At 50.2% G+C, this 22503-nt stretch overlaps 1 protein-coding gene across 2 annotated transcripts in view; it reads left to right on the top strand.

The window, feature by feature from the left end:
• Grk3 (G protein-coupled receptor kinase 3) overlaps positions 1-21064 on the top strand; it is a 103037-nt gene extending 81973 nt beyond the window's left edge. For both annotated transcript variants that reach the window (XM_005344235.2, XM_013349334.2), the window contains 8 exons: positions 5328-5394; positions 6163-6263; positions 9242-9308; positions 10541-10636; positions 12765-12927; positions 13897-14033; positions 15771-15884; positions 16729-21064. In XM_005344235.2, the coding sequence (XP_005344292.1) occupies positions 5328-5394; positions 6163-6263; positions 9242-9308; positions 10541-10636; positions 12765-12927; positions 13897-14033; positions 15771-15884; positions 16729-16890 (907 nt within the window). In that variant the 3' untranslated portion in view covers positions 16891-21064. The remainder of the gene's footprint in view (positions 1-5327; positions 5395-6162; positions 6264-9241; positions 9309-10540; positions 10637-12764; positions 12928-13896; positions 14034-15770; positions 15885-16728) is intronic.
• Positions 21065-22503: the final 1439 nt, after the last annotated feature.

The raw sequence follows: 22503 nt of genomic DNA, 5'->3' as shown, positions 1-22503 counted from the left end.
ACACATACACACATACATACACACACATACACATACACACACATACACACATACATACAAGCACATACATACACACACATACACATACACACATACACACACATACACAGACACACATACACACACATACACACACATACACACACACATACACACACATACACACAGACACACATACACACATACACACACAGAGACACACAGACACACAGAGACAGAGACAGAGAGAGGTTATATCACCTAAGAATCTGTTATATGTGTAGCCATATAAGCCTTTTGCTTCTCCATGGTCAGTTCCCGGGGTCTCTGACTGCTGACTGCCTGAGCTGGGGAGGAGTCTTGGCCTAGGTGGCTAGTGAGCTTTGATGTATCCTCCCCCCTGAGGTTCAGCGCTCAGACCACTCTCTCCCATGCTTACTCAGAAGCCCTTCCAGGGACTGCATAGCACTAAAAGCAAAGAGCAGGAAATTAGTTCTGACTCCTGCGATTTAAGCTTGATAAACACTTATTGAGTACTTAAAGCACATGAGGGCCTGATGCAAAGGAGGAGGGGAGGAGGGCTTAGGGAGGAGGGAGAAGGAAGGTAAAAGAGGGGGAGGCTCCCCCAGAGGACTGGGAACCAGGAAGCATAGAAGTGTAGGACCCACTTCTGGTGTGACTGAGTGGGGTGACTTTGTGTGGGAGATGGGGCTCTCAGGATGGAGACGATGTGGTGGGGACAGGTGCAGCTTGCCACAGGGGCCCACTGAGTGGTAATTACTGTCTCAAGTAGGGTATGTTAGCAGAGGCAATGCCGACCTGGGAGGACCTCCGTATGCGCTGCAGAGCATGGCCTTGTTTCCCGGTGTCAGGGACTGGGGGATTTTTAACAACAGGATGACAAGGCCTTGTAACCTGCAGCAAAATGATTCTTGAAGCTGCCTGTAGTGTAGTGGGACAGAGACGTGCCTGAGCTGCAGCAGGAGGGGATGTGAGGGACAGAACAGTACTGTAGAGTCAGCATAGACAGTGCAGGGACGTCCCGTGCACCTGGATGAGGAAGGACAGCAGTTCACTCTTGGGAGGGTGTAGTCAACAGTGCTTCAGGCAGAACCAAAGGTCACAGGGACCTTTCATGAGCAAGGCCCCAAGGTGGGTCTGCAGAAGGAGGAGCTGAGACTAGAGACAGGGCTCAGGGGTGAAGGGGTGCTCTTCAGAGGACCCAGGTTTGATTCCCTGCACCCACATAGCAGCTTGCAGCCATCTGTAACTCCAGTTCCAGGGGCCCTGGCTCCATTCTCTGGCCTCTGCTGGCACTGCAGGCACAAGATGCAGGCAAACAACAAGATCCATAAAGTAAAAATGAGGGGATTTGCTTTAGAGGCGGAGGAACTAGGCAGGGGACCATCCTTCACCAGCCGGAAATAACAGAAGATGTGCCTCCGGGAGACTCAGCACTGTCTTGTGAACCTATTTAGAGGCCCCTGAAGCTGCTCTTCATTGGCCCTGAGAAGTGAAAGTGGGTGGAGCTGGACACTGAGTGAGCAGAGCTTGGGCCTGGGAACCTGCTGCATTCCTGGGGTGACCTTTTCCCTTCCCGTCCTATCCTAAGGGCAGCCTCAGCCACACAACCAGAAACCCTTAGCTGAAATCTCCAGGGACACTCAGCACTCCCTGGGGGATAGTTTTAGTTGTCATAGTTTAGGGTGCTTGGGCACTACTCAGGTATCCAAGTGCATAGGAGATTCCCTGGGAATCAAGAACTCTCTCTTTGGGGGAGCCCCCCCATATGTCTTTCATCAACATAGAGCCTGAGTGGAGGTCTGGGGTTAGGGTTAAGTGCCACTGGGGGAAAGGGGACCATCTATAGATATTTCAGTTACTGGCTCAAATTCCAAAGGCATATTTGGTATGACAAACAATCTTTCTTGCATTCTAAAATTAAGTTGTGAGAGTGTTTAATCATATGTCACATTGGTTTGGGCTCAGTGTCAAGCCTGTAGATTTGAAGTGTCTGATGTGGGAGTGCGTGGGCTTCCTCGGTGTCCTAGCAGGTGTGGGGGGATGTGCTCAGCCTGACACTATCTCATTAAGAGAGCCGTGTGTGCTTTTACTCGGGATGTGGGCTCTCTATCGTCAAAAGCCACCCAGAGCTGGGAAGCCTGTCTCTGCACTCTGTGCTGAAGACAGCCGGGAGCTGGGCATCTATTTACAGAGCCTGCATCAGGGCACAGCTGCTCGGGATGTGGGCTCTCTGTCGTCAAAAGCCACCCAGAGCTGGGAAGCCTGTCTCTGCACTCTGTGCTGAAGACAGCCGGGAGCTGGGCATCTATTTACAGAGCCTGCATCAGGGCACAGCTGCCATCACATGTTCTGTGAGTGCCACTTGTCCTGCTCAAAATGGAGATGTTACTATCTGAGGTTTCTCTTTAACATTTTCCAAAATAGAAAGCCAAGTCCCAGACTTGGTTCACAAAGAGTAATCAAGACTCTATTTGGCAGCTCATATGTGTGGGGCTGAATACTCAAGTGTTCCTGACGAGATGCCCCAGGGTGGGAGAGCCAGAAAGTCACTTCCCATGATGCCTTGCTGAGTCAGACGTGGACTCACTGAACTTGTAAATGGGGACTGTGGACCTAGGGACAGATGGGCGCTTGGTGGAGGGGCTGAAATGGAACCACGCCAACCAGGTGGTTTTTAATGAGCAGCATTTATTTGGGCTCATGATCCTGGAAGCCAGGAGTTTAGTGAGCAGCTTGAAGGATTTCCTACAGTGTCATTACAGGATGTGGCCGGGCTGGAGAGGGAAGCCAGACTCACCTTTCTAGCTGGCCCCTCCACAACAGCTTTAATCCTTCCTGGGGTTAGAGCCCTCCTGATGTCACCTTTTAAAGGCCCCTGCCTCACAGGACAGTTAGGATATTTCAGCAGGACTCTGAGAGTGACCTTCACACTGTGTCAGAGGTCAAGGACAAACGGAGTCTGCTGGCTTTGCACTCACATGCATGAGCATCCTTAAGTTCAAGGTCCTCTCCAACCCCTTAACCTTGAGAAACATAGTGGGGTGGAGGCAGTAGGATGGCAGATGGAGACGCCACCACTGACTTGGCATCCCTCTGCCTGGGCCCTGACGTACTGGTACTTCTGTGGGTTTGTCCAAGAGGGGCTGTCCAAGAGGCAGTTGGTGATTCAAAGGACATTGTCACCAGTAACTCGTAAGCACTGTCTTTTGTGCTTTGGGCTTTTATTTTTTTATGTATTTATCTGATGGTGTCTCGTGTAGTCTATGCTTGCCTGAAATTCCTCCATAGCTGAGGATGGCTTTGAACCTGGATCCTCTGCTCTTTTGCCTCCCTTGCTGGTGCACCACCATGCCTGACTTCTGTTTCCTCTTTGGAGCGCAGTAACTGCATGTTTCTTCTCCTTGGAAGCAAGGTGAAAAGGACATTTCCAGTCAAATCAGTTTAAAAATTATCACACATCCTTGGCCAGTGGCAGTTTGTCTTGTTTGAATTTTTGTTCAATTAGTGCTCTTAGGAGATGGTGTAGCTGTGGTCATTCACCACGGTGCTGGGGCTCCCTCTCTTGTCCAGAGGGAAAAGGAAGGAGTCTAGAGGAAGGAGACTAAAACCTTCCCTCCAGCAGGAATGGCAGCCTAGGACAGGTGGGACCCCCTCCTTTACAGTTGCTTGGTCTCGACTTCCATGCACGACTGCAGTTGGCAGCTTTGGCCTCAGATGCTTCCTAGAGGATCTCATGTCAGTTTATGACTGACATACCTCGTACATGGGCGTGGTCATGGCAAAAACATGCCTCTGTCAGGAGACCTGGTCCTAGCCTGTAGCCCTTCATCAGTTTCCAGTACATCACTGGTCCAGGGGTTCTAATTTGCATATTTGAAAGCTAGCTTCTACAGACTTTCCAGGACATAAAAAATATGGCTTGCACTTGAAATCCCAGCACACTAGAAACTAAGGTGAAAGAATGGAAATGAGTTTGAGGACAGCGTAGGCTACATAGTGAGTTTAGGACCCACCTGGGCTATATAGACCCCCCTCGTGTGTGTGTGTGTGTGTGTGTGTGTGTGTGTGTACACTATATAACACTCTCAGATGTTTATGTAAAACTAGGCTACATAGTGAGTTTGGGGCCCACCTGGGCTATATAGACCCCCTCCCGTGTGTGTGTGTGTGTGTGTGTGTATACTATATAACACTCTCAGATGTTTATGTAAAACTTCACATGAACACATCACAGACACTTGCTGACCCATGCTCACCACATCAGTGCTCACAATGGCGAGACTGAGACTATGGAAGCAGCTAGGCATCCACTAACAAAGGCATGGATGAAGACAATGTAGCATTATGTTCTGCCATAAAGGATAACAAAGTTAAGCCGTTTGTAGTTAAAATGGCTACTCTGGAGCTAATCATTTAATGCCAACTGAGTCTGTTCCAGAGATACAAACATCATGTTGTCACTTGTGGTCCCAGATTTTAATACATGTGTGGATTATAGGAGAGTATTGAAAACTGTGGAGCAGAGGGGGAAAAGGGGGGAACAGAGAGAAGGGGGAGTAGGGAGAGAGAAGGAGAAGCAGAGAGAGAAAAAGGAGCAGAGAGAGAGAAGAGGGAGCAGGGGAGAGAAGGGGGAGCGGGGGAGAGAGAGAAATAGGAGATGATAACATTATATACACAGCTGAAAATGGCCTGGTGTAACTCTATATGAGAATAATAGCTTGAAAAATAATAATAAAGAAGTATATGTAATAAATAACACAGCAAAGAAGAGTCCTCGGCTTACCAAGCCTGGCTGGACTCTGACACTTTACAGCTGACCACAGTATTAGCACCTACTGTCTGCTGCCACTGTCTTTTGTCTAGATGTGAACACGGATGCTGAAGGTTTGTGGGAACAGCCAGGTCACATGGACTCCAGCTTTCTTGACTCACCCTGGGCCCGCTGGTGCTGTCCTTGTTACTGGGCTGTGTCATGCTGTGTGCCCTGGCTTCCAGGCGGATCCGCATTCACTGCAGGGATTTGGTGCAGCACAGAGCTGCAGCTACTGCAGCCCTCACCCTTCCTGACATGGCTGCCTGATGCCTGTGTCCTGCTGGTGACTTAGCTGGAGAAGCCTGTCTTATTGTCATAATGTCACTGCAGCGAGGACCAAGTGTGTCGTATCTGGCTCAATCAGGATATGGTCTCTGCTGTGGCTACGTTTTGTTTTCAGAAGTAGTGAATGTTTATCATCTAACTTCTGTATTTTACCCAAATATTAGTCAATGCCTGTACCAAGTTAGCCAATGCCATGTTTTAATAGAGCTTTCTTTTATGTCTACAGCCACAGCCCTTTCAGACAGCACAAAACCAAAGACAAGCACGAGATAGACCGCATGACCCTGACAGTGGTGAGATGATTAAGGATGGTTTCCATGTTCTGTGTCTAATTGTTCCCAGCTAAATATGCTGGGAAAGGCATAAGGTACCGCAGGGCTGGGGAGATGGCCCTGTGGATAAAGAATTTGTCCCACGGACCTGAGGGTCAGAGTTCTGATCCCGAGAACCCCGTGGAAGCCGGATGCATTTGTAATAGCAGTCCTGCTGCGAGATGACCACTGAGAGAGGAAAATTCACAGAAGGCTGTGGTCTCCTCGCCCTGGTGTGCCCAGCAGAAAGGCACCAAAGACACCAGGTGGATGATGAGGACAGTCACCCAAGACCGTCCTCTGACCCCCACAAGGGACCCACACCCATTTGAACAAGCATGTGTTTGTGATATATAAAACCATAAAGACAGATCAAAACCACAAAGTATTATATAAAACATATAATGTTATATATACATATATAAAACATGAAATGTGAAATAAATACTTGACGATAAAACCATTCCAAGGGAAGTTTTGGGAGAAAGAGATGAGTGGAAGCATGCTCCCGGGCAAATGATGAGATCCGCAACTGAGCAGGTGGGGAGCGGGCATGGCCATCAAATAAACTAGCCCTGCCAACCTGCTGGAGGATTCCAAAACCAATCAGTAACCGTTTTAGACTAATGCTAGCCTGTCGTGAATTCAGTTTTAGATAATCTCTTACCCAAGGAGCAGCCTTGACCTCTGGTTGGGTGTGAAACCACTGCCTTAGGATGGGCCTTCAAAATCCATCTCTTCTCTCCCCAGAACGTGCAGCTTCCGGATGCCTTCTCCCCAGAACTGAGGTCCCTCCTGGAGGGTTTGCTCCAGCGGGATGTGAGCCAGCGGCTGGGCTGCTGCGGAGGCGGGTAGGCTATCTTTCAGTGTCTCCACTCTAAGGAAACCAGTGGTCTTTTATATACAGTCCCTACAGGCCCTCAGCATCTACTGGAGTGGGATTACATGGGGCAGGGTCACACGGGGTGGGGTTGCACAGAAGGAGGCCACACAGGGCGTTGGTTATCCATGCTGTTACCCTTACAATTCTAGACAGAAATGCCCTATGGAGATGTTTGCTTCTGCTTCCAGTTTCAGAGGGGTCAGCCTGTCCTGGCTGGAAGCCAAAGCACAGGGGGTCAGTTCTCCATGAGGGCGTAGGCCGGGCTTGTATCTTAGCTGAACTGGAAGCAGAGATGGGGGACCTGGAGGATTTTTTTCAAAGTGAATCCCTTACTGTAGCTCAAACTTTCTTGTTAGAGACTCCAGCCTTCCAACATAGTATTAACATCTGGGAAAACTGTTCAAACAGAAGCTTGTGAGAGGAGGGAGAATATGGAGGAGGGGTGGGCAGAGAGAGTGTACCTCTCTGTACGGAGGGGAGAAAATGAGGGGAGGGGGAGAGTAGAGGAAGGGGAGGAGATGGGGTAGAGAGGGGAAAGAGATGACAGGAAGGGAGATAGAGGAAGGGGAAGGATGGGGAGGGGGGGACAGGAGAGAAGATGGGGGAGAGAGGGAGAGATTGGACAGGAGGAGAGGATGAGGGAGGGGAGAGAGAGGGAGGGGGAGAGATGGGGACCGGAGGGGAGGGGAACAAAGGGGGACAGAGAAGAGGGGGAGGAAATAGGAGAGGAGAGATAAAGGGTTTTCCTTTTTCCTCCCAAGTCCTGTGAGACCTGAGTGTGGTCTCAGTCTCTCCCTTCCACCATCCCCTGTTGCACTTGAGGTCTCTGGGTCTGGTGTTAACCTGACCCCAGCCCTCCACTTTCCGGGCCCCATCTTTTACTTCAGTATGTTCCCAAGTAGCCCCCTAGAGGGGGGCTGAGGAGTGAATACTGCCCCCCGAAACCAGCCTGATGTCACAGCTGGGCAGAAGTGCTAAAGGTCTGAGGCAGTGGCCTTGTGCTGTCAGGACTTCTCTGGATGCTGGGGGTGGGGCTTCTCCAAGACTGGTGTTCTTCAGCTTTAGAGATTGCGCCATCTCCCCAGCCTGTTGCGTTCACTTAGCACTCCTATGAGCACTGGCAGAATGATGCCCTGACCTTGTGTGTTCGCTGTCTCTCCCCTTTGATTCCTTGTTTTACTCTCTGATCATTTAGATCCCCAGCCTTTCTATTGATTTTGTTTTTTAAGAAGCTCTTTGGCAAGTTTGGTTTCTCAAATGTCAAACCTTCCAGGGCCTTCGAAGCTTCCTGTTAGAATTCACATCTAGTTGTGGAGACTTGAGGATTCAGGGGTGGGAACAATGCTTGCTGTGTGGGTTGAGTGCACATGTGTGTCTATGTGTGTCAGTGATTCCACAGAGTTCCAGCACACACACACACACACACACACACACACACACACACACACGCACACGTCCACGCCCACGCGCACACAGAGTCTGGGGGTCAGCACGTGCTCCATCCCCAGAACAGCTGCTCTGCCACCTGCCTGCAATGCACACCACCCTGTCCATCCCCAGCTACCTTTGGACAGCTCCTTGATGTGTCTGTGTGCTCCACCCCGCGCTTCTTGTGACAGCAGGGAAAGGAAGGAGCCAGACTGGATGCCAGCCTCCTCTCTAGTTCCTTCTGTCACGTGTTCAGCCTGCTGTGTGTGGACAGCAGCAGGTAGGTGCAGGTGAAGACAGGACAAGGCCCCTGGAATGTCGCTCCTGAGGACATGATATCTTCTTTGCCTGGGGTTCTCCATCCATCTCTGAGCATTTGTTAAGTGATTCGGGTTGAGGAGGAACTGTGAGGGCAGCAGATGCAGCAGTGTGCTAGAGAAGGGATACTGAGCAGCATCCTTTGAAGAGAGGCGGGTCACAGGTCTGAGCATTGCACGTAAAGGGCCATACAGTGGTCAAACCTGTGACTCGCCTTTCAGAGGGAGGGAGGGCTTGGAGGTGGGACCCCACTGCAGTGGCTCAGCAGAGCAGAGAGACTGGAGTCACCGAGGATGGAGGAGGGGGCAGGTGAAGAATAGCTCCGAGGGGCTGCACGCTCTGGATCTGGGGTCTTGGGAATTGATAGAAAGGGGGCAGGGCCCACAGGAACCATTGCTGCTGTGTGTGCTCAGCCTTGATCCTGACCTTCCAGGAGTTTGTTTACTCAGCTGAATGGGGGTGGGGGCTCACATTGTGCCATTGGAGTTTGTGATCTAAGTGAATGCTGGAGGCTTCACAGTCCTGCCCTCTTCCTGTCCTCTGTCCATCATGGCTGATTGGCATTTGCTGGAGATACTTTAACACTCGGCTCTCCAGCATCACTCTTCTTCAGATTCTGTTTCATGTGCACCCACACAACATGGATATACATGTACAGGCTGTCTTAAGCTACAGGATGCATCTAGACAAGGAGACATCTTCCCAGGTTCAGTGTTGATGCCTCCAGTTGCTGCAGCATTTTCTATGTTCTCGGAAAGTAACTTCTTGCTTTTTTTTTTACACATGTGTACATGTGAATCTGTGTATTATGCTTGTGCACATATCTGCATGTGTGTGTGTGAGCCCAAGATTGATGAGTGTCTTCCTTGATTGCTCTCTACCTTATATACTGGAGCAGGTCGCTCCCCAGAGTTTTCTGATTGGCCTAGTCTAGCTAGCCGCGTGCCAGGGCATCCCCTGTCTGCCTCTTGCTACCGTGTCAGTCCAGCATTTACATGGGAGCCAGGGATCCAAACTCAGGTTCTTGTGGCTACATGGCAAGCACTTTACCCCCTGGGCTGTTTTCCAGCCTGCAATTGGTTTCTTAATGAACAGGACCATTCTCTGTGGGAGAGACACACTCTCTGGGAGACAGCACAGCACTGGCCACATTTCCCATCTGACCTCTGCAGGACTCTCTCTCTCCCTCCTCTTCCCCAGGGCACAGGAGGTGAAGGAGCACATCTTCTTCAAGGGCATCGACTGGCAGCACGTGTACTTACGGAAGGTATCCCTCTGGGCCCTCTGAGCTCTCTGTCTGTCTTTCTGCTGCTGGCTTCCTAACTCTGCCCCTCCAGGGTCCCCACCCCAGCCTGCCATGTCTATATATTCTGCCTGGATGCATTGCCATGTAGGGAACTCCTACTGGGGAGGCTCCTTTTACTTATTTTTCTCACACGGGCCAGATGTGCCTGATTTTGCATCTGTAGTTCAACCAACCATGGATGGAAAATATTCAGGAAAAAAATAAAAAAAACATAAAACCGCTGGTGTGCTCAGCACATGCAGACTCCTGCTGTTAAATGACACAGACTGACCACTATCTGCGAGCATTTACGTCACCTCAAGACTGAAGTTTATGGGGGATATATACGATATATACAAGTTCTGTGCAAACTCTTGCTGCTCTATGTGAGGGACTTGCTCCTCAGTGGACTTGTCGCCAGGTGACGGCCTGGAAAGGCCCTCTGCAGGTGCTGAGGGGCAGCCATCTAAGAATTTTGGAGATATAATCTCAACACATGAATAGAAGGCCCAGGACAGCAGTTGTCTGCCTAATTGGAATATGTATAGAGTCAGCCTTCAGTATGCAAGGAACATAGACATTTTTCTAGCCCTATACTGTCCTTTCCTGATTTTTATTTTTTTTAAGATTTATTTATTTATTATGTATACAGTATTGTCAGTATTCTGTTTGCATGTGTGCCTACAGGCCAGAAGAGGGCACCAGATCTTCTTACGGATGGTTGTTAGCCACCATGTGGTTGCTGGGAATTGAACTCAGGACCTTTGGAAGAACAGTCAGTGCTCTTAACCACTGAGCCATTTCTCCAGCCCGATTTTTATTTTTTTTTTAACTTTTGTTTCATGCTAGAGCTGAAACCAGGCCTCTCTCCACTAAGCCTGTCCTTTTCCGTGCAGCCGTACCCTACTCCTTCCCCTTATTTTAAGCTTCGTTGTGCTTCTCTTTGGTATAGGAACACCCCAGTTGAATTTTTAAGTGTGTTTCTGTGTGAAGCCCAGCTGCAGAGTGATGGCAGTTCCTATGGGGAGGAGGGAGTGCCTGCCCACCCTGTCATGCTCAGGTCACCCAGGCAGCCAGCACTGATGAGGCTCAGGGTGATCTGCCCTCTCTGGGCATGAAAACCAGACTGTGTTCTTTTTATAGACTGTTATTTTGGGCTAGGGGCATACAGGGCAGCTGGTAACTGGGCCCTACCTACTTGTTGGATCTTCTAGTACCCACCGCCCCTAATCCCTCCTCGGGGAGAAGTCAACGCTGCTGATGCTTTTGATATTGGCTCATTTGATGAGGAAGACACCAAAGGCATTAAGGTATGCACACTTCCAGGTATAGGATTTCAGCTATATTCACTGTGTATGGAGGGGACTGGGGATCGACTTGAGCCCTTGTACATGCTATACAAACACTCTACCACCAAGCTACACCCCCAACCCTGCACTCACTCTGCAGCCCAGCAAGCCCTGAACCAAAGGACCTCCTCAGCTCTCCCCCCCCCCCCCGCTGCTGGCGTAACAGGCCACCCCACCCTTCTAGCTTGAGGAGAGGAGACGCTATTGCACTTAGCTATAGTTTCAGTATTAGCACCTACATTCAGCAGCAGCAGCCACAGCTTTCTTTTCCCCATCATTTCACGTTGATGAGTGACAGGGTGCTCGCTTGCGTTGTCATGTGTGGCATTTGCAGTTAGACTACAACTTGGATCTGCGACAGGAATAACAACTGATTCAAACACATTCCACTCAGAGCAGAAGAATCCATGATCTTTGTGCGTCTAAGTCTAGGGATGTGGTTCCCAACCTGTGGGTTGTGACCCCTTTGGGAGTCAAATGACCCTTGGGCTTCTGAAGACCATCTGCATATCAGATATTTACATTACAATCCATAACAGTAGCAAAATTACAGTTATGAAGTAGCAACAAAGTAATTTTATGTTTGGGTGTCACCACAACATGAGGAATTGTACCAAAGGGTCCCTGCTTTAGGAAGGTTGAGAACACTGGTCTAGGATCTGCCTGTGTCAGGAGGGAACATGCACACAGCAGGAATCTCTTTGCACATGTCAGTCAAGGGTCCTCTGCATTTTTTCAGACTTTGGTGCATGACTCTGTTTTCTCAAGTGGTGACAAGACATACTCACAGGGAGAGTGAGTCATGAGGAAGATCACCATCTGTAAAATGCTAAGTCAGCGGGTCACCAGCCTGCCAGCCTGTCATCTGCCCTGACTCTGGGGCTTAGCCCAGCCCCAGCTCTTCTCTGCTGCTGGAGTTTATCCCAGCAGGGCCAGTTGCTCAGTTTCCCACCTGAAGGCCCCCTTCCAGCCACAGTGATAGTTCTGCATGTCAAACCCACACCAGCTACCTGGAGAGTGAATGGTGGGCTCTGTGACTGCGTCTGGCAGGGGCTGTCACAGGGACACTCAGAACGGGAGTGCTGGGGTCAGAATGAAGATAGAGCCTGGAGGGAGATGAAGCCTGGAGGAGAGGCAGCTGTGAGCAGGGGCAGCTGGGTGGAGCCACAGGCTCCTGGAGTGGAGACTGACCCCGAGACCATGGGGTGTTACAGGAACTGTAGCAAAGCCACCATCTCCTGGACCCCCAGGGCAGCCTGCCTTAGAGGGTGAGACGAAAACAGTGCAGCTGTGAAGTGCACACCCTTCACTGCAGCTCCGGGGCTGGGCGTCTGCTCTCCAGCCACTTGTGTTTAAATATTCGTCTGTGCACAGTGCTGGTGTTGGGAGGTCATGCAATGCTGGCTGACCCAGCCTGCAGCCTGCTTTTCCACACCATGTGAGGGAGGTTGGTCAGCCAGCCCAGCTTTTCTCCCTTATCGAATTTTGAATACTATGCAGACCCTTGTCCCCATTTTTTTTTATAAATACGGCACCCACAGCTGAAAGTCTACTTGGCTGCCAAGAGTCTCTTACTGCTTCTAAATCAAACACAGTGTGTGGGGCTGGAGGAGCACACAGTCAAGTGTTTGCTGCACACAAGTGCCTGAGGTCAGAGCCCTAGCATGGGAGTAAAATTAGGCACAGTGATGCACACTCATAACCCCGCACTGAGAAGTAAAGGGGAACAGAGACAAGAGAGAGCCTGGTGTCATTAGTTGGTAAGCTCCAGGTTCAGTAAGAGAGACTGTCCCTCACGTATAAATACATAAATATGCTGTGTTAGAGAAAGACTGTTACCTACCTCTGGCCTACTCACACAGACACACATACACATGCACCTTCATACACATGGACACACACAGGACCACACACACATGCATACAAACAAATTTTAAAAGTCAACATAAGTTCATTTTCCTTGACAAAAATACCCTAGTGTTATTGAAGACCAGGCCCAGGCTGCCTGACCTGGGGCCAAGGCGAAGCCTTCCCTGGTGTGGCCATGGGAGGCACTAGAGCGTGTGTTCCCCTGTCCTTACACACCCAGCTCTTGGACTGCGATCAGGACCTCTATAAGAACTTCCCACTGGTCATCTCTGAGCGCTGGCAGCAGGAAGTGGTGGAGACCATCTACGATGCCGTCAACGCTGATACGGATAAAATCGAGGCCAGGAAGAGGGCTAAAAATAAACAACTTGGTCAGGAGGAAGGTAAAAGGCTGTGGGGCTCACTGTCATCAAGTGCTTCCCAGCATAGGAAACAGTGTGTCAGGCTTGGGTTTGTCCAGTCTCCAGGCAGATGGGAATGAACACTGAGGGAGGCATTGCTATCTGTGTTCTGGGGTCTCCCTGCTCCTGGATTTAGTCCTTGAAGGATTTAGTCCTTGAAGTTAGGGCATTGAGATTCCAGATGTCTGGGTGACAGGAAAGTACAGTCCCGCCACCTGTGTCCAGGACAAAGGCAGAACTAAATGTGTTATAACTCTACCCAGAAATGCAAGCCCATGTCAGAAGGGCAGCTCCGTGGGCCCCACCCCTGCCTTCCTCTGCTGTCTTTTCCTTTTTCTCCATCTCAAGGAACATGAGGGTTGTCTGACTCTCCCCAGATTGTACATTCCCAAGGGCAGGCAGATTTTTGTCTCATTTTTATTGTTGTTCCTCAGTGGGCCCACCAAACACTGATCCATGCCTAGCCCCCATGGCATCATGGGTAGACTGATGGATGAGTGGGTGATTTTACCACATTGTGAAATGCCCCCACTTTAAAGACTCAGTCAGTGTGAGTCTGAGCTTTTGGACTCCGCTGTCTTCGAGGGCGGTGAGCCGAAGGTGAGCCTGCAGTGAGTGCCAGGGGAATTTATAGGATGGAAGTGGATTAACGGGACTTTGGAGATAATTCACGATTAAACAGTCTCTTATTTAGTAGTTTGGGAGCAAAATTTTGTCCGGTCTGAGTTGCCAGTATGTACTGCAGGTTCAAATGCCAAGAATCAAGGTTTGAACTCAGAGCCTGGAACCTTCTGACCTCCCACATTCCAGTCCCATGTGTTAAGAAAATGAGATCATGGTGTTTAAAAAAAGGGATTGCTTTTGTAGAGACGTGTGCCCCCGTCCGGCCCCAAAGCTTGTCATTAGTGGTGTTAGCTCAGGACCTGAGTGACCCTGTGTCTCCACCCTCAGATTATGCCCTGGGGAAGGACTGCATCATGCACGGGTTCATGCTGAAGCTGGGCAACCCCTTTCTCACGCAATGGCAGAGGCGCTACTTCTACCTCTTCCCCAACAGACTGGAGTGGAGAGGAGAGGGCGAATCTCGGGTGAGTTCTGGGGGTGGCACCTGTGCAGCTCTGGGGTGCTGGGGTTCTGGGGCTCCCTCACACTGCCTCCTGTCTGTGTCCCTTGTGTCTCAGAAGCAAGGGTTGCTATGGTCTAACTTTTAGTGTCTGTGTCAAGTTCCTTCCTGGAATAGACACAGGTGTCCTTTGAAGACAGAGTCCTGAGTGCAGCAGCCTCACAGAGTCAATGGAGGCTGGAGAGCGGAATGGTGGGATGGAAGAAGAGCAGAGCAGGAGAGGGCAATCCCAACTCATGGCTCGCAGGACTCAGCACACTCCAAGGTGCCTCTCTGGGCCTCAGTTTCTTCACTGAGAAGTGGGAGACACAGAAAGCCTCATAGCTCCCATAATTAGGGCACATTAACCGGAGGCCAGGCGCCATAAACAAACTCAGTGGTTAGCAGCTTGCAGGGTCCAACCCCAATTTACCGAAAGGAATCCAGGGCAGCCAAGGGCACAGCCAGCCTGCTGTGGGTGGAAAGGGCTGTTGACCCCGGTATGTCTTGGTCTCTCCCCAAGTCAGATCAGATGAAATGTCACCCATGGGATCTGTTTAGGGTGGCAAGGACGCTGACCCAGGCTGTCTGCCCTCTGCTGGAATCTCAATCTCTCAGACCCTTTCTCAAGCTAATGGTGGCAAAGGGACAAGGCAGGCTGCTTCATTAAACACCCTCCGTGTGAGAGGCCCAGAAAGGAGCCCACCTGGGTGGATGGTGTGTGGTCTGCCATGAGGAAGGGCAGGGTTCATCACTGTGAGTGCGGCCTTGGCCCCCGGGGTCAGGCCATGGTTGTAATTAGGAGTCTGGGATGAGGATCAGCAGCCTCTCAGCTTCAGAGGACCCGAGCAGGAGGCTCGGCTCTGCTGTCTTGACTTTGAGTCATGGTTTTTGAGAACTGCTCCTTATGAACAGTGGCAGTAGCCTGTGGTTACTTCCCAGTTGTGCCACAGGCCTTTTAAAATTAAAATATCTTAGATTTGCTTCGTGCGCCTAGATGAAGCTCTGTGCTGGCAGGTATTGAAGTATCTTCCCAGAGCCTGGGCAGGCAATCCTCTCAAGCCTCGCTGTGCAAGGTCAAAGCAAACTGTCACAGTTGCAACAATGTATCTTTTATTATTACTATTATTTTCTTTGGACATTCAGTATTCTGTGTGAAGCTAGGCAGTCCGGAGGTAGATCTGTAAGAATGAACAGAGGGACAGACAGCATGGGAGTTTCTCACGTTTTCCACTCCAGATTCCTTAGAATGTATCTAAAATATAAACAAACAAACACTGCCCCTGTGTAACCGCACTGTGGCCTGCTGAGCCTTCACACTAGATCTGCTGTGAGCATCCTGCAGGACCGCCTCCTGTATTTAGGTCTTTCAGATGTGGATCTAGTGTCTTAGCCCATCCATGCCTTAGCTGTCACCCACCGCTGTTCACTGTTCTGCTGATGGCTAGACAGGGGCAGATGTCCCTGCCATGTGGTCCTGTACTTTCATGGCTTTCCACACCAACACTGTAATCCAGAACCCTGGGTGGTGGGGCCCTCACAGAAATGGTGCTTCCTTGGTTACTTTGAACTTCTTTTTGTGTCCTTCTCCTCATTTCTAGAATATCTGCCAAGAAAGAGAAAGAAAATGTCATTGGCTTTTGAAAATTCACCCTTTAATTTGCCGGAAGAGATCACAAAGTAGGAAAGTGATTAATTGTTCACTTTTCCCATTTGTATTTAGCAAAATTTACTGACCATGGAACAGATCTTGTCGGTGGAGGAGACCCAGATTAAAGACAGAAAGTGCATTTTATTCCGAATAAAAGGAGGGAAACAGTTCGTCTTGCAATGCGAGGTGAGCTTTTATTGGCATTCTCTGGAATAACAACAGACAGGGATGGCGGATTCCCGGGGCTCTTGCCAGATCCCCAAACTTCTCCTTGCCTCTCTCACAGACTTCGCTGTAAGGTTTAGGTCAATTAAGTCCCGGTAAACTAACTCAGGTAAGTTTGTGTTAGCGGAGAGGATAGTTGAGTCTGGGGACTGCCTGGGGCAGGCAGAGCTAGAGTCTGCTCTCCCGGCTAACTTATCTCTCTGATCTCTGAGATTCCAAAACGACTTTTCCAGGGGGACTGTCTTTGTTTTTTTCTGAGTTGTAGTGTAGCTCAAGTTTCATCATTTTACACTTTTCTTTGGTGTACTAAGGTGTGTGCACATGTTTTCACAGGGTGAAGGGAGAGGAACTGGTAGAACAAGAAACCCTGTTAGCTTGTTGTGAGACAGGGTCTTGCTACGTAGTCCAGGCTGGTGGGGAACCCGGGACTCTGTGACTTGGCTTTCCCAGTATTGGAATTACAGGGGGACACAGGATCTTCAGAACTACCTTAGACATGTGAGAGGGTGTCTTACCATATCAGGACCCTCTCCCCCTGTTCTTTATTCTATAGGCTGTGCTTTTTAGGACCCAGAGAAAATCCCCAACTAGATCAAGGCAGTAGATAAGATACAAGGGATGCACTGGGAGAGCCCAGAACTGACTCTGAGTTTCTTACCACGCTGCAGGGGACCTGAAGGGTGAAGCAAGGCTTCAGGGCTGCCAGGCAGGATGTGTCCTCTTTCAGGCTCCAAACACTTTGGTAGATACTGTTGGCAGATGGGTAGACAGGTCCCAATTCCTGCGTGTTTCTCTCTCTGTGCAGAGTGACCCCGAGTTTGCACAGTGGCTGAAGGAGCTGACATGCACCTTCAATGAGGCCCAGAGGCTGCTACGCCGTGCCCCCAAGTTCCTCAACAAACCCCGAACCACCATCCTGGAGCTCTCCAAGCCACCACTGTGCCACAGAAACAGCAGCGGCCTCTAAACCACAGAGCAGCAAGGCCCACAGGAGGGGCCCCGGCTCTTCAGTGCAGGAGTGGAATGGAGCCACGGGGAGTCGTGTGGAGCTGAGACACAACGGTTCTGAGCACCGGGTTGCTCCAGGCTGGGGATGCCCACGACACCAAGGTGGCCTTGCAGGAGTTGGGACAACCTCTGGGCTGGCCTGTCCACAATTGAAATTACTGAAGAAGCAGAAGGCTTTTTTTTCTGCATACCCACTTACTTTGGTACCCATGGCCTCAGAACAGGAAATGACCTTTATCACTCAAGCGTTTGTGTCTGGCATCGAGCCTGTCTGGGATGGGACCACAGTGTCTGGGGCTGCAGTAGCCTGTCCTAGGCACTGATGTATCTGAGTGCCTGCCTAGAGTTTGGGGGTGTGGCTCCAAATCCTGGAGGAGGTGCAGTAGCCTGGGGTCTCTGTAGGTCAGGGATAATTCCTGTTTGTCCCAGAGGTGATGAGGTAGCACTGAGTAGCATGTACACTGCTTACCTCTGGTGGCTCTGCTCTAAGGATGCCAGTCAGAGAGCAGAGGTAGGAATGTCCCTTTGAGGAATGGCCACCTTCTGGTCAACGCGACCAGAGGAGATGTCTCAGGACTTCAGGTGAAGCAGGATATAGGTAACCTACCAGGCTCGCGCTTGGGGTCTCCATGAGGGGCAGGTCTATGACAGAGCCGTGCTCCCTCTGCCAGGCCTGGGAAGCATATCCGAGGACATGCCTAAGGCAGAAGAGTATAATTTATAATGAATTCACACTGATGGGTGGCAGTGTCCAGCGGTCTCCCGTGTGCCCTGGCATGCCCACATCCTTCTGTCATTGATGCACTGTGCACTGGGTTATTCTCACGGGGGCGGCAGTTTGCCCAGCACCCTTCCCCTGAAAGTTACTTCCTCCACCGCTGCCCCAAATAAATGCTGGGTTCCTGTGTCATCGCACTGAAACAGAAGTCCTTGAAGGGCTCCGCGGACTTGTCCAGCTCCTGGGGGCTGTGTTTCTAGATAAACTGCTGAGCACGTAAGAACCTGACATTGAAGTTCTTTGCATTCTGTCCTAGATCTGACAGTTCCCAGTGTGTACCCTTGTGTTCTATGCTGGAAAATACGGTGTTTATTTATTTATTTTTAACATTGCAATGATCTTTTGAGAGTTTGGAAGATAATTTATCTGTTACTATGCAGGTGCATGGGGAGTTGTGGGGCTCAGTGCCCATCTCGTTGCCCATTCAGGGTTTGAGTCCACATCCATGTACCATTGTTCACTGCCTCTAGTGTGGGAATATGGCTGCAGCCTAGCACAGGCACCCTGCTTGCTTCAAGAGAATGGTGTTCAGATTCTATTGCACATATGCACATGTAGTTAAGTGTTGATGTTACTGTGTGGGTGTGGCTGGGGTGGGCAGCTCACACAAGCTCAAGCAGACCTGCAGGGGTGGGAGCTGCATCTCTGGCTTTTTCAGGGGATATACAGTACCCTCTGCCAATCAGGAGGGTGGCTTGACCCCAGCCAGCATTGGGCTAGCCAGACTAAATTTTGTATGGGGTTATAGTTGTACCAAAGGGTTTTTAAAGGTGACAGAGGATCATGGGTTCCTGTACCTACATGATATTGAGCTACACTCTCACAGACATCATGTGTTACCATCTTGGCTGAGTCAATTTGAAGACTCTTTTCCCTTTTAGAAAAGAATTGTGTGTGTGGAGAGGCTCTCCTCAGAGCCCCCTGCCTCAGACTTACTCCAGGTAAACCATTTTATCCCCTCAACCCCGTTTCCCTCATGAGGACACAGCTGAGGGAGGGCAGATGGTCCTTGCAGTAGGTCCTCAAGATTCCCGTGGCAGTGATGGGTCCTCAGAGGCTGTCTTTCCACCCAAGCATGCGGTGACGGGGTGGCCGCGTCAGGGAAAGGCGCTGAGTTTACACTGCTTGGCTGTTTGAGGGTTTCTGGCACGTTGGTGGGTCCCTGGATGTCAGATGGTTCTATACATTAACAGAACGAGCCCGTGCCTTCTCCTGGTTCCAGCTTCTGGGGAAGAGTACTTAACACGGTCAAAGACATTCCAGGAGATGCTGCTTTAATACAGTTCTGTTCTAAGCAGCCCCGGTTCCATAAACAAGACTGTTAGATCACTTTAAAGCAGCCGTGTGACACACACTAAATCGAAGCCTTTGGCAAACCCCAGTTTATTTTTGTTTTTTTAACCTGAACTACCCTCTTGCTCCTGGGGCTCCATGCGCATGCCTCCGGGACATGGTTAAGTGTGATACTTCAGCAAAGTCTGTAGAAATTGTCTCACTGTCACGGTTGACAGGGGAACCTGTCTCACTGTTGACACAGGGGTCTGCACACTGATGGCTCTGTTGATTGCTATTACAAACTGTAAAACCAGCAGCGAGTGCAGTGTGGATAGTGGCTTACTGGGGAGAGATGATATCTTTCAAGAAAGATAGCATTGGACAGACTTGATTCAGCAGGATCATGAGCCCAGCCTTGATTGACAGAGGCAGGAGGCTTATGATTTTGAGGCTAGCCTGGGCTACATAGCAAGGCCTTGCCTTCAGAACACCAAGGGCTTTGGCAGCAGCTTTGGGGCCACACTCTTGCCTCTCATGTTCATGGTTCTGGGTTTAATCTCCAGTGGGGGTGGAGGGTGGACAGCCAACTGTTAGCCACCTAATAAGACTTAGCCTGAGTAGCCCCCTGTCCTTAGCCATGTGCCTACGAGAAGAAGCTATTCTGAGGCCCCACCAGCCATGACTGCTCACCAGTGGGCAGTGTGGCAAAGGGTCAGAGCTCCCCAGGACAGGAGCTAGTCTGTTTCATATTCCTGAGAGGCCATGGAATCTGTGGTGGGCTCAGGGTCAGCTGATGGAAACCCGACTCTTGGACATGAAAAAGCACCCAGGAAGACCCCCTGGGAATTCCCAAGTGATGAGTTCCCGAGGCTGAGTTGCTCCCCTCATGAAGGTGTCATGCGTTCTTCCCTGGACATTCCCATGGAGGTCCCTCATCGGCGGTATATCCCTGGACCCTGAGTTTGTCATCTTACACTGTGTGCTGTGTAGCCCGGGCAGAGAGAGACAGTGTCCGGTCACTGCTACTGAATGTGCTGCCGGGGTTGGGGGCGGTGTCCCAGGATGACACCATGGCCTTTCTGCGTGTTTAACTCCATTTCCACTTTGAACTTTGACAAATTTAAAAAACAAAAAACAAAAACAAAATTTCTTTTCCCGAGTGAGGCTGACCTGAAAGTTGCTTGCATTTGTGTTAACAGGACTGTTTTACTTTATTCAGGCCTCATTCTCATCTGCTTGTTTGTTGCTCTGGAATGAAGAAAGCTGAGCTGTAAGCCTCCTTTCCTCAGTTGTGATGGACCTTAAGGTTTTCCTTGTTGATTCACTTCTATTTACTTAAATAAGAGAGAACTGAGCGCAGCGTCTCAGATCCCACAGCCTTAGTATTCAGGACACCGAGACAGGAAGCTGACAAGTCCCAGGACAGTCTTAGAACTAAGTAACGAACAGAATCAGAGTTGTTGCTTTCTGACTCAGAACAAGTGTGAGCGCTCAGCCAGCAGCGGGGAGGTGCTGTCCTGAGATGTGGGGCCGAAAGTGGGTTCAAACTGTGGGCTGTCATGAAGAACAAAGACCTTCTCATAATTAGTCCAAACCCGTGGCTAGAGTGAGGTCCCCAGCAGGGTCCTTTCTGAAACAAGTACCTAGCCTCCTTCCCTTAAAGAAAATGTCTTTGAAGGTGGGGTGGGGGTGGAGCGATCATTCCAGTCGTCAACTGTGATTTGTCCGTTTGTTTGTTTCCTTGGTTGTTTACCGGCCCTTGTTTGTACGTATTGCATGTGGTTTATAAACTCAACACTGGCCCTTTTTTTTTTTAGTTCTGTTATTAAATTATATTTTTCTATGTTCTAGGTAATAGCAGACCTGGCTTTTTCTGGGTAACAGAGATGGATGGACCTGTAACTATGAGACAAGAGTTCTATTTTAGCACAAAAAGCATTTTATATTATTTATTGAATCCGTATGTGTGTTCCCATGGAAACCATCTGTATTTTACTGCTCCTTGTGATCTGTATAGTTTGTTATTTAAAGAGAGATGGCAGCCTTTTGTGTTGTTGAAACAATAAAACCGAGCTCTGACGAGTAGCAGTGTGAGGTTGTCTCATTTCTCTGGCTTGGACTGTCCTCAACTGTGGTGTGTACATGGGTTTATAACGCATCTCGGGTGGCTTGCGGAAGATTGATCTCCTGCCCCTCCTCCTTAAAAGGCACTGAGAGTGCTGTGCCCAGGCTGACTACCAAACATTTCGGAGAATGACCTCCCGTCACTTCATCAAGATGCTGATCTGGTTTCAAAGCCAGCCGTGTCTACCCTGTAAGCTGGGCGAATAGAGTTCTTCTCTAGCCAGCATGGCCTCCTGGGACCAAGGATGTCCAGCACACTTCAGCCTTCTTGCTGTGTGCTGTCCCCCTTGGTCTTAGTGGCCTCCGTATCAGTAATCAATCGCACCAGCTCAGCCCTCTTTCCCTGTCTCTTACACACAGCAAGTTGTGTGTTAAAACTGGTTGGGGGAGAGGCTCGTTTGCCAGGGTTTTCTTACCCCTTTCTGTTCAGTGCTTGTCACTTTAAACCAGAACCCATGCCACGGCTGCCTGGGCAGGACTGTCTGCTGTGGGCCCATGCCAGAGGCCCATGCCTCCTGTCTTTGAGCTGGACAGGAGATGCCCTGTATCTTGCTGATTTGGTAAGAAAGGAAGTTACCACTGACCTGGCCAGGTCACTACTGAGACTCGCTGGAGTGTCTTGGTGCAGACTTTAAAACTCATCAGCCAAATAGCCGTCAGGAGACCCCAGTGCTGGTGAGCCTGGTCTGGTCTGTGCAGCCGCCCTGCGGACACAAGACACTGCCTTGTGAATTGTAGATGTGTATGTCTGTAACCAAGGCCGAAGAGCTCCTGGCCCTCAGGAACGCCATGCAAATGCCACCATCCCCGAAATGGCTTCTCTCCGAGGACACTCAACTCAGCCCCCAGCCGGTCACCTTGAATGGCACAGCTTGTGTTTTCTGTATGTGTTGTATGTGCATGTATTGTCCCCTGGACTTTGTTTTTACTATGGGAGAAGCTTGAATATATTCATCAGGCTGTTTGAAGGTACTGTCGATGTGGTGAGACAGTCACGAGGGTGTCATCACGTGGGCTGGAGGAGCAGAACCTCAGGGTTCTCACCGGGAAAACTCGCCACACAGTCTGAGCACTTGTGTGTGTTTGCTTCCCTCAAGTTGCCCACTGTGCATTTGTGTTACTCGTGTGAAGCCCAAGAGCCTCCTCCATGACAGGACTTGCGAGTGTCTGACTTGGGACCAGCTCAGAAACTGGGTCTGTCCTGGTGACCTTTGGGTAGGAAAAGAAGGAAATTGGTGTTGAAAGACCCTCAGAGAGTGTCTTTCAGTCTGGGGAGACCCTTCCCAAGGAACAGCGAGGCCAGCGGATGCAAACAGCAAGAGGTTTATTCAGATACACAGGTACCTGGGGCGTCCAAGTCTCTCGGAGGACTGGCGCGCTGTCAGGCTGGGGTAG

This window comes from Microtus ochrogaster, chromosome 2, assembly GCF_000317375.1.
Source record: "Microtus ochrogaster isolate Prairie Vole_2 chromosome 2, MicOch1.0, whole genome shotgun sequence".
NCBI classification, from domain to species: Eukaryota; Metazoa; Chordata; class Mammalia; order Rodentia; family Cricetidae; genus Microtus; species Microtus ochrogaster.
The sequence above is the reverse complement of the archived record's forward strand: the minus strand, read 5'-3'. Positions and strand labels throughout refer to the sequence as shown.